This window comes from Musca vetustissima, unplaced genomic scaffold (assembly GCF_032173495.1).
Source record: "Musca vetustissima isolate MV318-11 ecotype Yass unplaced genomic scaffold, APGP_CSIRO_Mvet_v1 utg27348, whole genome shotgun sequence".
In the NCBI taxonomy this organism is placed as follows: Eukaryota; Metazoa; Arthropoda; class Insecta; order Diptera; family Muscidae; genus Musca; species Musca vetustissima.
Genome location: NW_026881788.1, coordinates 1 through 17,406, shown reverse-complemented (window position 1 = coordinate 17,406; position 17,406 = coordinate 1). Strand labels below are relative to the sequence as shown.

The 17,406-nt window shown below is 36.3% G+C and overlaps 1 protein-coding gene across 1 annotated transcript; it reads right to left on the bottom strand.

The window, feature by feature from the left end:
* Positions 1-484: 484 nt before the first annotated feature.
* Positions 485-8,587, bottom strand: LOC133327801 (mitogen-activated protein kinase kinase kinase 4-like; the record flags this gene model as incomplete). Its single annotated transcript, XM_061536338.1, has 9 exons — positions 485-599; positions 659-838; positions 908-1,014; positions 4,136-5,507; positions 5,572-6,826; positions 6,890-7,409; positions 7,472-7,709; positions 7,776-8,307; positions 8,378-8,587. Coding segments are annotated over 9 exons (4,498 nt in total), but the record flags the coding sequence as incomplete, so codon positions are not given.
* Positions 8,588-17,406: the final 8,819 nt, after the last annotated feature.

The window sequence follows — 17,406 nt, the reverse complement described above, 5'->3', positions numbered from 1 at the left end:
ACCACTTAAATTATAATTTATTGTCTTTTTGTTGAAAGTAACTGTGTTTTGCTAGACATACATATATTTATCATAAGGGTAATGTTTTATTTTTTCCTCTTCGATTTTACATAGAATAACAAATATTTATTATTCATTATTATTTGAAAGAATATTTAAATTTGTTTTGTAATGCAAAACAAAACAGATTGACAATTTGGAAATATTTAAATATTAACAGCTTATATACTAATAAAAAAAAATAACCTAACAAATGTTTATTAAAAGTTCATGTGCAAACAGAGAACATACATTACCTAATTAAAAAAAAATAGATTTTATTTGCGACTAAATATTGTTTCTAAGTTTTTGCCCCTAAATATAGGACAACTATTTAATATAATATAGATATTTTTAAATAATAAAAATATTTGTAATAATGAGGTAAAGCTACAAGAAACACACAACAAAGGCGTACAAAAAGAAAATGCCCCAAATCTGGTCGAAAAGAAAAAAAAACAGTATGCATTTTTTTCTCATTTCATTCGAATATTACGTCGGAATGAACGTCGTCCCTGTTCAGCTAATTGTTCGGCATTGAAATCTTCATCACGGCCATACTAAAAAAGAAACATTTTTTAGAAAAAATATATTTTTTTTAGTTTACCATATCACTTACTTTACAAAAATTATGCTCCATCAATTCATATGCGGTCATACGATCCTTTGGATCATGTTGCAAACAATGATCAATGAAATCATGACCTTCCTGTGACAAGGTCTCGGGTGCTTCTGGTTTTTCACCCATACCAACTTTGAACATAATTTGGAAATTGGAATCGAATTGTGCCCAAGGACGCTATTAAAAAAATGAAAGACATTATTATTATCGATTGTAAGGGATGTATATGGATTTGTTTAATATTACCTTGCCGGAGGCCATTTCAACCACGACACAACCAACAGACCAAATATCAGCTGCTCTGCCATGACCATCACTATTCGTTTTTGTAAAAACTTCAGGAGCCATGTAAGCTAAAAGGAAAAGAAATATATTAGTATAATAAGAATATTTTTGAAATAATAGGTTCGTTCGTTTACTCAATAATTTGTACGAATTTGAACAAATTATTACAAAATGTTGTTCGTTTACCCAAAAGTCCAGTAAAAGAGAGTGAATTGAGAGAGCAGATTTGACAGTTGTGTTACTGAGTATTTGCAAATTCTTACAAGGAAAATTTACTCAGTAAGAATTTTCTTGTACCATCAGCTGATATTTAATCAGCTGTTTTGTTATGTTTTGTAAACAAACAAAAAATTGTTCTCAAGAAAATTGATTGTTTTGTGAATTTTATTTTGATTTTGTATCATTAAATACCAAAATGGATGAAGAAAACGCAAGTATTTAAAAATAAGGTAATACAAGAGTAATTGGCGAACGATTTTTTAGGTTCCAAATCCAAACAAAAAAGTGTACATCCCTAACATGTCTGGAACACCATCGGTTATGTCCACCCCAATATCAATTGCAGATACAGGAATAACAGGTCACAAACTTTTAAATGGTTGTGGGGAACAAACAACATCAATTTTCCGCTTGTTATCCATTTTTCTAATAAAAATGCTGTTTTTTAGTTTGAGCCAATTTGTTTGTTGTTTTAATCAGCTGTGTCGAAACAATCTTTTTACTGGATGTTGTTCGTTTACTTTTTGCAGTTTTCTCTCTTGAAAAGGAAAAATTCGTATTTACTCTCTGCAAATTCTTACTGAGTAAATATTACTGGGAAAGTAAACGAACGAACCTTATATTGTAAGTCTTCTGTCGGACACGATCATACTAATCTATCAGGCTTGATCACCCACTTTTAGGGTTGTAGGCCCAAATACAAAAAACAAATATGGAAGAAGGTAGAAAAATTAAGTTACAGTGCAGAGCCTGAATAATTAAGTAAAGTCCCGTCGTCATCCTGCGAGAGTGAACAAAAATCTCATTCTCATGTGTATGTGTCTTGGCATCTGTAGTCAAACCAACAGGCACAAAAAGGATCGGAATTCAAAACAACATTTTGAGAAAGGTGATGTTTCAAAATCAATTTCCGAGTCTCAAAGTGAAAATAAGACCAACATAACAAGTCGCGGCCAATCAGCGGGACCTGGGGGAGAATATCGGAGGAAACCGAGTGCCTATGATCCCAGGACTGACAACTCGAGAATGGCGCCATCAAATTCCAAGGTCTTAGGTCACTACCTTCCCAAGTGATCTTCCTAAGGCTGGGGTATTAGGCGACCTCGTGCCCATCAGTGTTACGGTTTGCAGGCTCCATTCCTATATAGGGACTGTATTAGAACGGAGCCTTTTTGATACCTGGGAGCCTCAACAAGTTTTCAGACTTAGTTGACGAGTCCTTGCCATGGTAAGAGGCTACGCCATGGCCAACCTCAAATCCTCACAAAATCTTTTTTCTATAGAACCGTATGCAATTTTTCGATTGATGCTAGTGTGGCTTCCTTGGCACCCTCAGTCTCGAAATATACAAGGCCAGAACTCCCTCAATCCCCACAAATGATGACGACCCACGCTATTCTATTCTTTTGCCTCAAACCCCATTACTTTCGACGACGTAAACGAAAGCCTGGCAGAAGCAGACGGACCGTCTTCGCAACCTTATATAGAAACCCGGCTCTTTTTTCCTTAGTCAGGAGACGACTCAACTTTGTCAGAAGAGAAAGACGCCATAGATACTACTGTTATTAGCACTACAGTGACTAACACAATAGCTAACCTGGTGACTCCTATCAGACGATAAGTAGGGACGTAAACCCTGACGAGGATCTCCACGGGCTGTAGTGAAGTCTCGAGACTTCTGAGGTAGTTGGCCGTCGACGAGTCTGGCAAGAAGGTTTATCGGAGAGCGGTTAATTACTGCAACTGGTTTATAGGAGGTCTGTAGACGCAGACGGACCTTCTCCTCAACCTTATAGATGCTAACCTGGTGAGTCCTCTCAGACGATGAGTGGGGACGTAAACCCTGGCGAGGTTCTCTACCATATGTAGTGAGGTCTCGAGACTTTTGAGGCAGTTGGCCGTCGAGCTTCCCATCTTAAAGATGGATGAATCATCATAACCAAGAACCACTAAACGAGTCAACGCCAAAGAAATATCTGACAAGAAGATTTACCAGAGAGCGGTTAATTACTGCAACCGGTTTATAGGAGGAATAAATTGAGAGTGGCCCTAGCACAACTTGGATGATGATGGCGTGGACTTCTGAGCCTTCAACACCCCCAAGGGAAACCTGAGTCTGTCGAAATCGTCCGAAGGAAAGCCCGAAAAAGTGACTCAAAAAAGCTGATAATGCACAAGTTCGCCTCTGTAAATCCGCCCACTGCCGAAATGTCGAAACCAAAATCTAAGGTTATGACAATTGGGCAGTTGTTGGAGGATAAACCAAAGTTGGAGAACACGAAGCAGGTACTCGTTACAGCTGAGTCAATATTTGCTGTAGATGCAACTCCAGTGTGGATTTTACGATTATTTGTTGGAAGATCTGATCTACGACATGTATTTTTAAGACGGCTCAGTTGTGTGTATTTAGTTTCAAACATTCTTGAAATGTGCATCAGATTTACGAGTAAGGATTTTTTTAATATTTTTTTAAAGATTTAGCAGAAATGGAATAGTGGATTTTTGAAAGGGCTTGCAGTTCAAGAAGCGTGGATTTTTAAGTACATTTTTGAAAAGACCATTGTTGGTGGATTTTTTAAGAATATTTCTGAAAGGATTAGCTGACATTTAAGCGTCTATTTTTAACAGATGTTTTTTAAAAAACAGGCGGATTCTGTCAGTTCTGTAAGCCTTGATTTTTAAATAATATTTTTGAGAGAAGTAGCAGATCAGTTATCATCGATTTAATTTTGATTTAAAAAAATGCATTTGAAGTTTTAAGGAATACTTTTCAAAGGACCATCACAACAATAATCTTGGATTTTCAATGGAATTGGCAGGTTAATATATAAGATTTTTTTAAATGAGTGCTTCTTCTGAGATTAATTTTCAATGGAAACTCTTAAATTCGTCCTACTCAAAATCATGTTCAATTAAATTTCCCCATATAAATTAATGCATTTTAATTCCATCATCATCATCGATACTTACCCTGTGTTCCAACATAACCTTGCAATTCGCCCGGAACTGTTGTATGAGCTTGTATCTTTACAGCCGAACCAAAATCGCCCAGCTTCAGACTATTACCACCGGCAACCAAAAATATATTAGCAGTCTTTATATCCCTATGCACAATACCGTGTTTATGCAGTTCCGAAACACCCGACAACAATTGATAGGTAAAACGACGTGTCAGACCTTCGGGTAAACCACCTGTCAATTCGACTAACGACTCTAGTGTACCCTCCGAACACAATTCCATAAATATTAACAGCTCTTCGCGATGTACTTCAATGCCATAATAGCGGACAAGATTTTCATGTTTGATGCCCTCGAGAATTTTCAATTCTTCGGCAACATTTTTTAAGACTCTCGTCTCGCCGGGATGTATAGCGATTTCTTTCATGGCCATTAGCTCGCCGGTGTTGTTGTTGACCGCCGTATAGACTTTACCAAAACGACCCTGGCCGATTTTAATGCCACGATGCCAACGGAAATGGACACTGCGCGCCCGAATTTGTACTTTATCGCAGGAATTTAACGCCTTAATCTGACCGATTAGATTACGTTCACGCAAACGTTCATCGAGATCCAAATCTAAACGATTGATGGCATCGCGAATGCGTATTTGTCGTAGGGCAAGTGAGGCATCGGCTCCAACTTGATTGGGATTGGTGGGTGGTGTTGGCGGTGTGTTGGGCTTTTCATTTATTGCCGTCGGTACGATTAGACGCAAATCACCCATTTTGCTGGTGACATCCAGCGTGGAAGTGGAATCTGTTGAGTCCAACGACTCGGTGCGACTGAAAATTTCCTCCCGATGACTGAATTGGGGATGTAGGAATTTGTTGTATTGCGGTGATTGTTGTGACGTTGTATTGTTCACCACAATACCAGCTGACATTGGTGATCTTGTGGGAGTACGCGATCGACTAGTGGCGGGCGATGATGTTTTCCTTGTTCTAGGAGAGGCTTTCTTTCGCGTTTTCTCTGGTTCCGAAGTTATTCCGATGACATGAGATATACAACGATCCATTTTCTTTTTTAAATCTTCAAATTGGGTTTCGTCTAAATGCCGTGTAATCTGAGGATCACATGCCAATATTAGGAACTCAAGACCTTGTGACGCCCATCGTGGACGCATGCCACGACCACGTTCACAACGTTCGGTGACAAATTGCATCCACATTTTGGCAAAGGTGACAATGCCCAGTGACAATTCCTCCTCAAAGCCTTCATTTTTTGTGGCCATAATTCGATGTTCGAAGAGTCGGATTACATCTTTGTGATATTCAAAACCGAACTTATAGCCCTGATGGAGGATTTCACGGGTACGTGAGAGTACAGCTTGGCGATCTTGTTCCTGTAAAGAAAGTATTTTTTATTTTTTTCATCGCTAAAGAAAACTAATTTTTCTTTTTACTTACATCCAAATCCATAACATGCATGGGTGAACATCTCTCCTGGACCCTCTCAATAATTTTGGTTAGCTTATTTCGCACATCCAAAACATCTCTTTGCAGCAGCTTAAATGCATCTTTGGCCTCTTCACAAACAAAATCACATTGCGTGCCATTGGCATCGACATCATTTTCATAGTGTTCCCTATGAAAATCGGCCGATTCGACATCACGACAAAAGGTCTTGGCAAAGAACAGCACCTTTACCGAACTTTCACGTTCCACCGTGAATAGCGATTGTGTTTCACGACATATTGTCAATACCTGCCATTTTAATTCCGTTTCGAGATTCTGTGCCGTGGTGCCCTCAATTTGTATATCCAATTCCTCGGAACGGCTAACCAATCGTTCCGATATACCCTTCAGAAGATTACGTATAATATTACAGAATTTTTTCGCTGCCAGTGTATGCATACCCGATATCATGGGCGATATCAGTTTCGTGAACATCCATTCCTTTTCCAAGGCGGATTTTTGATTGTTTTCCGGACACGCCACCAACACCAGCTGATCAATATATTCCAAATATAATTCGAATACTTTCCTTACGGTGGCATCGTATTGATTCAAAATGCTGGTGTATCGTTCTAGTTCATGTTCATTCTCGACCAGGGCAGTGGTAATGTGCCGTTGATAGCGTTCTCGGTGTGTTAACGCCAAGGTAAGACCCTCCCTCAACTCTTTCATTAATTGTTCCAAACTCAAGGGGTTCGGTTTGGGTGGTCGTGTCTCCAAACGCATACGCATAAATTCATGCATAAACTGCAGCGGGACACCACTTAGAAATACAAATATGGGAATGTATGTTGGCAAATTGATCGATTTGTATTCTTCACTCCAATAGCCATAGCGGCGTAGCTCTTCAATTTGTTCTTGGCTAATGTCCGGTTCCAATCGTGGAACATCTTCTTCGATTTTTTCAGTCTCAAAATCATAATCCTCAGTGCCGGGTTTCTCCAGAGAAATTTGTGCCTTACACATTACAACATTATGCAGTTTGTGTAGAAATGCTAGGGACTTGGCTAGGCCACGTGACTTCAGAACATTTTCAATGAATTTACGATATAATGCCGATGATTGTTCGGGATTGGTACCGCTGCCATTACGCAGCGGTTCTACACTGAATATATTTAAATCGTGAATGGAATTTTTACGAAATGAATGTCCGGATAAGGTTGAAGAAATACTCTCCGATATTTGACTGATTTCCGTTGATGAGGATCTGCAAAAAGAAACGGTTAATGGTTATGTCTATTTTAGAGAATAATAATTAAAATTTTCTTACTCATTACTGCTTGTTGTATCGCCGGGCACATGTGCCACATCGTTCAATAGAAATTGTACCTTGGGCATTGGTAGACCCATGGCATTGGTCGACGACAGTTTACGATGCGATGACGAACGTGTCGAATCAATTGAATTCATACCCGAATCTTCATTCTCCATACCCGAAGCTGATGAATTACCACTACTGGACTCCGTTGCAGTATATGATGTCTGTACAGGCCATGAGAACTTCTCACCCTGCAGACGGGCCAAAATTTTACCCAATATTGTTAATTTAAGACGGGCTTGCTTCGTTATATTATACCAAAGGCACATTGTCTTAATGCGACCCACAAATGATTCACTTCGGTAGATGGGATGAAAGGCGCCCATAGCCTGTGATGAGGGATATAGGGCCTCAGCTGCTTCTAAACGTGTCAATAGCTCTTCGACTTCTTTCATGGCGATTTCCTGTTGATCGGTACAATCTTTGCAGTACAACGACAAACAGCCTTCACAGAATTTTTGGGGTTGTGGAGCTATGAAGATAACGGAGAATTAAAATCGGAAAATATATATTTTATAGAAAATGTTGACTTACAACTAGCATTACTATCTGTCCCCAGGCCACTATCTACACTAAATTCACTTTCTTGCCTGCGAAAACGAGGCTGGAATCGATAGTTAATGATTTGTGTCAACAAATCCGGTACATCTTTACGTGCTGCAAATAAATATTTATCCTGTTGTTCAGGGGTGCGGTCTGCTTGCCAGGCCTGCAATTCAAGCCAAATGAGATCTTTGACTTCGGTCTGCCAGGTGTGTTCCTCATGGGAAATCTAAAAAAAAAAACATTTTATCAAAATATATTTCATTAAAGAGATTAAGAAAATTATCCTCCTTACCTTGGCATCCTGCCGATCCACACTGCCCAGTTTAATGAGATTGGCAAAGGTCTCATGGAACTCTTTGCGCAACTTAAAACCCGGTGTCGATTGAAATCCCAAACATAGATTATGGGCAAATGCCTGTGGCGGCGCTGAGGCCCGACAACCGGTCGGTCGCGATGATACACTCATATAACGATTACATGATTCCACTACCTTGGGCTGTTGATATCTCAGAGTGACTTCATTATTCAAGGGTGTACACTTATCCATGGCCTCCAGATTGTGTGAACTTTCATGAAAACTTGTAACCCTTGGATTATAATTACTTAAGACGACCGATGCTGAGGTTAAGGCCAACGAGTTCTTTAATTCACGTTCCGATTCACGTAATAAAGCCTGGGCCCGTTTATCCGCCCTCTTTGTGGCACTATCCTCATTCACAAACATTTCATTCAGCAATGCACAGTCCATTGTGTTGCGTCGAAGCACACGGGATCGGGTCATGCGTGAACTTCCCCGTTTGGGTGTTACAGGTGAATCAACGGCTCTAAAATTGGGGAGGATGAAGGAAAATAAATATTATTTTGAAAAAAATTGTCATAAAATTATCAACTTACCCTCCCGTTGACGCTGTAGCTAGAGATTTTTGTTTCCGCTCCCAATCCCGATTCTTGTTTTTCAATCGTGTCCGTGGCGGTGTGGTACCAAAGGCCTCAAACTGTGCTGCATAGAGATCATCGGGATGTACCGATGCCATGTCATCTTCGAAGGCCACATTACGGAAATTTACCGGTCTTGATGATGTCGGTTTTACTCGTATTTCAACTCTGTAACGAAAAAATGACAAGAAGAACCACCATTAATGTTGTGTAATATACAAAACAAAGATAAGAATCGGAAACAAAGTACGTGATATTGGAGAACATTATAAATATTGGAAATTTAGGGAAATTTCCATGTTTAATAATTTAAAATACAATACAAATTTATATACACATCCATTCCGGCAAAAGGTATTTTTTATATAAAAGACCTCTAGAGGGTATTTTAAGAATTGAAACCCATTAATATCCTAATAGATTTCAATTCTAAGCGGAATAACAGTTTCCCAGAAGGTATTATTTAATTAGAAGTTGTCCAGAAAGAGTACATCATTTAGAAAACATCGAAAGCCCTCTAGCAGGCCTTCCACATATAGAGTGTCTCTAGAAAGTTCTCCATTGATAGAAGCTTTCTAGGAAGTCTTCCCTAGAATATTTTTCATATTGAAGTCCCCTAGAAGGCAATTAAGTTATTGAAGATCTCTAGAGGCCATATTAAATATTAAAGACCTCCTTTCCCCACTCACTCGATTGCATTGTTTCTTTATGTTAGATACAGACCCAGCATAGTATTACAAAATTCGCATGTGTATTTTCCAAATTATTTCGATGAAAATTCCAAATACAATATATGAAAAAAGTGTTGATACGAGCGTATTTATTATACCCAAAGGGTCTATAGGTCATCAACATATTCAAGACCTCTAGAAAGCCTTTTACAAGAAGATATTGATTTTTTTCTAATGGTCGGACTTGAATTAGTCAATTACCTACAAGTCCGACCATTCAACAAATTAATGTCTTCTTGTTCGTAAAAGGCTTTCTGGAGGTCTTGAATATGTGACCTATAGACACATTGCATACTAAATATGCTCGTATTCATATACTGTATTTGGTATTTTCATCGAAATAATTTGGAAAATACATAAGCGAATTTTATGACACAATGCAGAGGTCTGTATCTAACATAAAGAAAGAATAGAATGTAAAACTGATCCTCTAATGAACGGGAAGGTATATGTTTCCGGACTATGTTATATCACGCAGAGTGCAACACAATTGCCCATCGACTCGCATTTTCTTTCTTTGGCGCCACTAGAAAAATAACCTCTACGCCAACAACCAATACCTCAAAGATAGAATTCGTCGCACTCCAGGACATATGCAAATTCTCATGAAAAGGATATGGTCCTGTAAGCGAGTTCGAGTTTATGATGAGAATTTCCAATATAGGTCCATATTTTTACATTGTTTCCATTTATAAGTCCCTACTCATTTTTCGTATTTAGTAGGATTTAGGGTGTACATGTTAACATCTTCGCAGAAAATTATCGATGTCGATAGAAAAAAAAGTCCCGCCTGATTTTTGGAATTTTCAAGTTTTAGACGCATTTCTTTTTGGGGGGTAAAGAAATCTTGATTAATCTTTATGCGCTTTGGCATAGCTCCAATAAATCGGAACCGCCCTATTTTCGGTTCTTTGAAGGTTTTAGCTGCATTTTCCAATCGGAGGTTATGCAATTAAACATTTCGGGTTCATGAATGGTAGCATACATTTATGATGAAATGTTCAATATAGGTCCTCATTCAAAAGTCCCAACACATGTTCTGTATATCCCGCTGGTTTCATGGAAAGTAACATTCAATAAATGTTCGATAAATTTTCATGTTTTGATATAGATCCCATATAAATGTCCCGCACCATTTTCGGTATTTTGAAAGTTTAGTCGCACGTCTAACCACAGTAGCTGTCATTTGGCGTTTTGGGTTTTTTGAGGGTGCAAAAAATATTGAAGAACATTTTGCAGGATCTTTAATTAAATATAAAGGGTTCTTGGAAGGTGACATACATTTATAACGAGAATATTTTGGCATTGTCCCCATTCAAAAATTCTGACTGGATGTATTCTGGAACTGGCTGTAATTAGGCATTCGTGGTTATTGGAGGTCCCGCACAAGTTCTAGTATTTTAAAGGCTTCTAACCAAAGTAGGTGTGAGACTAAATTTTGCTCCATGTTTAAAAATACACCCCATGTAAATATCCCAGCCTAGTTTTCGATATTTTTAACGGTCTAGTCACATGGGTCCTTTTTAAGAAATAGCTCTCTATTTTCAGTATTTTTAAAGATTTATCCGAATTTTTGCCATCGAAGTGACCGTCATTTGGCATTTGTGGTTCTTCATATACCGTTACAGACAATTGTCTTGTCCCGCAATTGTAAAAGTCCCGCATGGTCTGAGGGTTGGCAAATATTGGAAAATCACTATTGGATATAAAAGGCCTTGGTGAGTATATGAAAACTCCAAAAAGAAAGAATTTGTCATAGGTTATGCCAAATACGAAGAAAAAAAACAAATTTCGAAGCATACAGAACAATCATATACTCACCAAGGCCTATTGGATATGAAAAATCGTATGTTATGGTAATTGGAGTACGGTTCAATATATTAGGGTCAAAAACGGACACACAAGGAATTGAGTTAGAAAGATGTAGTATTCTATTATATAAAGATTAAATATTGCTTAAAAAATACATACAATAGTTTCTAATCAAGATAGAAAGCAATCTCTTCATGTATAATAGGGTCACCAGCAAAAAAATGTTTGCAATTTTTTCCTTCTGGGGATATACTCAGCGACGAAGGCCTTTAATCCGCAATAGGAATTTTCCACCCACTAAAAAATCTTGTCACACAGTGTTATTTGTACCGCCACTGTATATATGTAAGAGTCAGACAATGTGAATAGAAATTCAAAAAATTTGTATCGCATCAGACTAGAAATATGCAGATATCTCAAGCTGACCTACTTCTGACTTCTAAGGCGGCATTTGTTCGTACAATAAAATGTATCTTCAAAAGCGTAGAATTTACCCTCAGAGAAACAATACTAGTTCAGTACACAAATAATTAAAATATTTTAAAATAATTTCAGATTCGATTTTCAAATCGAAATATGATATTTTAATATGAATGTAAATTTACAAATAAAAAATTACAATGTCATGATGACGATGATGATATCTACCGGGTACTTTTCTGGAAGAAATATTTACTTCGATGTCCCCTTTTTTCAAAACTAAAAATAAAAACAATAACAACACCAAACGGACGTGATCCGTATTATCTGTTCTTCTTGTTGAAAAATACAACAAATACTAAAGAAAATAACTGAGTCAGAATTGTTTACGAACAAAGATGCAAAGTACTAGAGTATAGATTACAAACAAAAATATCTACGACTATCCGTCGTCTCTTTATTTACATATGTTTATACATATGTATGTAAATGCAAACATTTTTTATAAAGAAGATGCAGTCGGTACATAACATTGAAATCATACAAATGTATCGAAAATACCTGTATTCAAATAAAAATTCAGGAAATAGAAAACATCGTATTCAAGTATTTCTTTTGATCTACATTTTAAATTTTGTTATTGTAAAATTAAAAAAAAAACATCCACTCAGAACAAAATTCAATTTTCAGGGACAATTTGTTGTTGTGAATATCTGAAGAATATATGACAGACGCATTTTAGAACCCCAATGTAGACCACACGTATTTGTAAAAGGAATATGAAGACAATTTTCGGCAAAAAAATATAATATCGGTATAGGAAACGAGATAGGCACATGGTTCCTTTTGAGAATAGGCATAGAATCACTTTCTAAGTCGATTTATGCATGTCCGTTCCTCCGTCTGTCTGTCCATGTTAAATTGTAAACAAAGTACAGGTCGAAATTTTGATTCGAATTGGATAAAATTTGGCACAGCTCATTTATTTGGCCCAAGGACGAACCCTATTAAAATTGGAAAAAATCGGTTAATATTAAGATATAGCTCCCATATATATTTTCGTCCGATTTTAGGTAAATAATGCACCAAAGTCCCTATATATCCTTTGATTTGCACGAAATTTGGCATAGCGTACTGAATTGGGTCTAGAATGATGTGTGGTAAGTTTCGGAAAAATCTGTTAAGATTTCGATGTAGGTACCATATATATTTTCGTCATAGCGTCCCATATATATTGGCATAGCGTACTGAATGAAGTCTAGAGTGATGTGTGTTATGTTTCTTGAATATCGGTTCAGATTTAGATATAGCTCCCATATATATTTTCGTCCGATTTTATGTAAATGGTGCACCAAAGTACCTATATATCTTTCGATTTGCATAAAATTTAGCATAGCGTAATGAATTGAGTGCAGAATGATAAGTGGTAAGTTTCATGACAATCGGTTCAGATTTCGATATAGCTCTCATATATATTTTCGTCCGATTTAAGGTAGATAAAGCACAAAGCCCCTATATACCCTTCGATTTACACGAAATTTGGCATAGCGTACTAAATTAAGTCTTGAGTGATGTGTGTTAAGTTTCGTGAAAGTCGGTTCAGATTTCGATATAGTTCATATTTATATGTTCGCCCGATTTTATTTAAATGGTGCAGCAAAGTACCTATATATCTTTCGATTTGCACGGAATTTGGCATAGCGTACTGAATTAAGTCTAGAACTATGTTTGTTAAATTTCGTGAAAATCGGTTCAGATTTCGATATAGCTCCCATACATATTTTCGACCGATTTTAGGAAAATAATGTACCAAAGTCCCTATATATCATTCGATTTGCTCGAAATTTAGCATGGCGTACTGAATTGAGTCTATAATAATGTGTGGTGAGTTTCGGAAAAATAGGTTCTGATTTCGATATAGGTTCCATATGTATTTTCGTTCGATGTTATGTAAATGGTGCACCAAAGTCCCTATATAATTTTCGGTTTGCTCGAAATTTTGCATAGCGTAGTGAATTATGTCTGGAGTGGTGTGTGTTAAGTTTCGTGAAAATCGGTTCAGATTTCGATATAGCTCTCATATATATTTTCATCCGATTTTATGTAAATGGTGCGCCAAAGTCCCTATATAAATCCTTCGATTTGCCCGAAATTTTGCATAGCGTAGTGAATTAAGTCTGGTGTGATGTGTGTTAAGTTTCGTGAAAATCGGTTCAGATTTCGATATATCCCCCATATAAATTTTCGTCCGATTTAAGGTAAATGGTGCACCAAAGTACCATTACATCTTTCGATTTGTAAGAAATTTGGCATAGCGTACTGAATTGAGTCTAGAATGATGAGTGGTGAGTTTGGAGAAAATCGGTTCAGATTTCGATATAGCTCCCATATATATTTTCGTCCGATTTTATATAAATGGTGCACCAAAGTCCCTATATATTTTTTGATTTGCATGAAATTTGGCATAGCGTACTAAATTGAGTCTAGAATAATGTGTGGTAAGTTTCGGAACAATCGGTTCAGATTTCGATATAGCTACCATATATATTTTCGTCCGATTTTATCTAAATGGTGCATGAAAGTCCCTATATATCCTTCGATTTGCACGAAATTTGGCATAGCATACTAAATTGAGTCTAGAATAATGTGTGGTAAGTTTCGGAACAATCGGTTCAGATTTCGATATAGCTCCCACATATACATACATATATAATTGTCCGATTTTACCTAAATGGTGCACCAAACTTCTAATGTTTGTCCGATTAACAATTTTGCTATAAATCTTAAACTTGTCCCATGGTACGCAGTCGATTCTAAGTCTGCCCGAATGAAAGATAGATTACAGAAAGACATGTGTATGTTCCTTCGAGGGAACATTGACATGTAATTGTAAGGTTACATATGTAGAATATACCCAAAGTGGTGAATGGTATCATATAGTCGGCCCAGTCCGACTTTATTACTTTCCTTACTGATTAAAGTAGGATTTCGTTCAAACAATACAATTCCATAAATATTTCACAATAGTAAATGAATATTTCACTAGGGCCCTGATGCAATAAAATCATAATATTACTACATATTCGTATATAGTTGACACACTTTTATGTTTCTATAACGAAACCAAAAATAAATAATAAATATTTCGGTATGTAATCATATACCTTAGGATTTGTCAATCAATAACTTATTAACCCAACACTTGATAATAATACCCCCTACAAAAACGCCCCATAGTTGGTCTTTGTCTCCTTCCTATTTCTAATTTGTTGGCCACTTCAAATTGTAACAATCAAAAATAAATAAATATTTTACTGATATATCGCGGAACGGTTCCATTTTGTTGTTATTGTTTTATTTCTAATAAAAGTCAACAATTCATGCACAAATGTCAGCCACATTCTGCATTATTTTGTGATAAGATTTCAATGATTATTATTGTTGTTAGAACACACACGAATCAGGTGAGTTATTAGAAAAATTGGGTTGCCACATAAAACTAGGGAACCACAACAAAACGGTTGAATTAAGCAAAAAATATTCCTTGTGATTAGGAATTTTTTAAGCTTTCAAATGATATACGTATGCAAATCCGGTTTATCCAACCCAGATCTGTCTCCCGCGAATAAATTGTCATTACATATTGGGATATATAGTCCTCAAGCTATTTAAGTGATTTCGTGATGGGTTTAGAAAATTCGACATGTGTTTTTTCTTCGCGCTTGGAAACTCTTCAAGGTGTCTTTCTTTATCACTGTTATCAGATGGCAATCATAAATGCCAAACAACATATCAACTACAATTTTGGGGGAGGAGGTTACATCCCTTTGGCACCTCTTATCAAAACTAATTAACCTTGAAATTGTAATAGTTGATGAACATGGTGGTAATGGTTTCTCTATAATAGTGAGGAATTTTTATTTGTATTGCAAACATGGAAGCATTAGTTGATGAAAATTATATCAGCATGGTGGTTATCAGTTCATTAACCCCAACAGATATCACCAAAAAAAAATTAATATAAACTCCAAATTGGTTTCAAATTAATAATTTTACCTTAACAAGTATCATCAAACAAATTAAAAAAAACTGTAAACTATTTTCAAATAAATAATTATTATTATTTTAGAACTTTTATCGAAAAATAAAATTATTTTTAATATAAAACCAGTGAGCGGAGCAGTATAGTCGGACGGGGCCGACCATATGATACCCTACACAACTACCACGAAAAGCACAATTTCGACGGTTTTATATTCTGAGCCTGGGCAATATTTCGTGATATTTGCACCCTTTTTACCGATTATAGATCAACAACTCTTTCTAAGTCTTGCATATTTTCCAAAATGTTTTTTCTTGAAGTGAATTTTTACGCCATACAATAAAAAATTGGCCATTTTAGGTTTTGGTTGATTTGACCGATCATCATCTAAACAGCCGCTCTAAGTATTTGGTCAGATCCCCTTCACCTTGTAAAATATGTGATGTTCTGTATATAATAATTGCCAAAATCTCAATTTCACCGAAAACTACAAGCGTCGTCCTTGACCATAATCGGAACTTCATGTACAATTTCATGTAATAGTAATAATATGCACATAGTCACCTTTACTTAATTGCGTATAACTCCCGCATCGGATTACATACAGCCATATAATTGGTATCAATTTGAAGGTCAACAACTCATCTTGGACAAACTATCAACACCTCGAGTATATGTCCTTCAGGAGCAAGTATATACGCCCCAGAATAAAAATTTTGTAATTTTTCACACAAAAGTCAGGGTCCATTTGACCCGCTAAATATTGACCGATCTTTATCAAAACAGGCATGCTTATTTTTAGGCATGCTTATTCGCGGCGTTACAAACTTTTGGGGCTGCACAAAGCTATAATACCCTAACAACATAGTTGTGCAGGGTATAAATATTTATACACCTAAGTCTGTTTTTACACGGTTTTGATATAACACGGTTTGGAAATTGAATATTTTTAATTTTTTAGACGATATTATTCCATTTAGCACGATTTGAAATTTTATGTACTTAATTTTTTTTTGTCAGATTTTATTTTTGCGAATTATGTTCATATCACAAAAAAGTATTTATGAAAGAAAAAAGTCTGAAACCATCGATAGTATCGATAGTTTGCGAACACTAGCTTAAAGATTTAAGTGAATTCCCCTTTAGCGCATACAAACAATTTTTACTGGTCAAAACAAATGTAAATAGCACTAATTTAGGGGAATTCCCTTTATGTATAAGATCAATGTCTTTTTTACACGCTTTTTTTTACACGACTTCTGCTGGAACCAATCTACCGTGTAAAAACAGACTTAGGTATATATAATATTTGTATATTTCCCTTTGCTAATTTAGGGGCCATTGTTTTATAGAAGTTATTTTTGTGAGAATTTCCACTTGTGGTATATATACAAAAAAACTCGTTAAATACTTTCTTATATAAATTATATGTGGCCCCTACTATGCAATAAATTTTCATTCCGCAGCAAATAAATCCAAATTTGTTGAAGGGATCTGAAACAATGCTGTTAAATGTTTATCAGGTTATTAATCAAGTGATTGATAAGGAACTATTTTTTTTCCTAGATAGGTTACTAATAGCACTGCTTATAGTATTTGAAATGAGCATAACAAATACCACTACATACCATAGATAATGTAATAAACATAATTGTTGAGATTCAGTGACATATCCCCATGGTAATAGATAGGAGGAAAGGGATTAAAGAGAAAATTTAACAAGTGAGAAAAAAACAGTTTTAGGAAAATTAAGGAATCTAAGCTTGAAGCGATAAATTCGATTACACTGTGCAACAAGAGTTTGGAAGGGTCAGCATTTCTGTGGCGTAGGGGATGATAGATACCGAGCAACAGCTCTGATTGGCTTTAACATGGCGAAGCCTATGCTTATCTTGGTCCCTCTTACATCTCAATTAAGGACAATGACCTTCCCGAGGTCACCTGGGGTAGCTTTTTTCATAACCCGTTGAAATAGTGAGCTT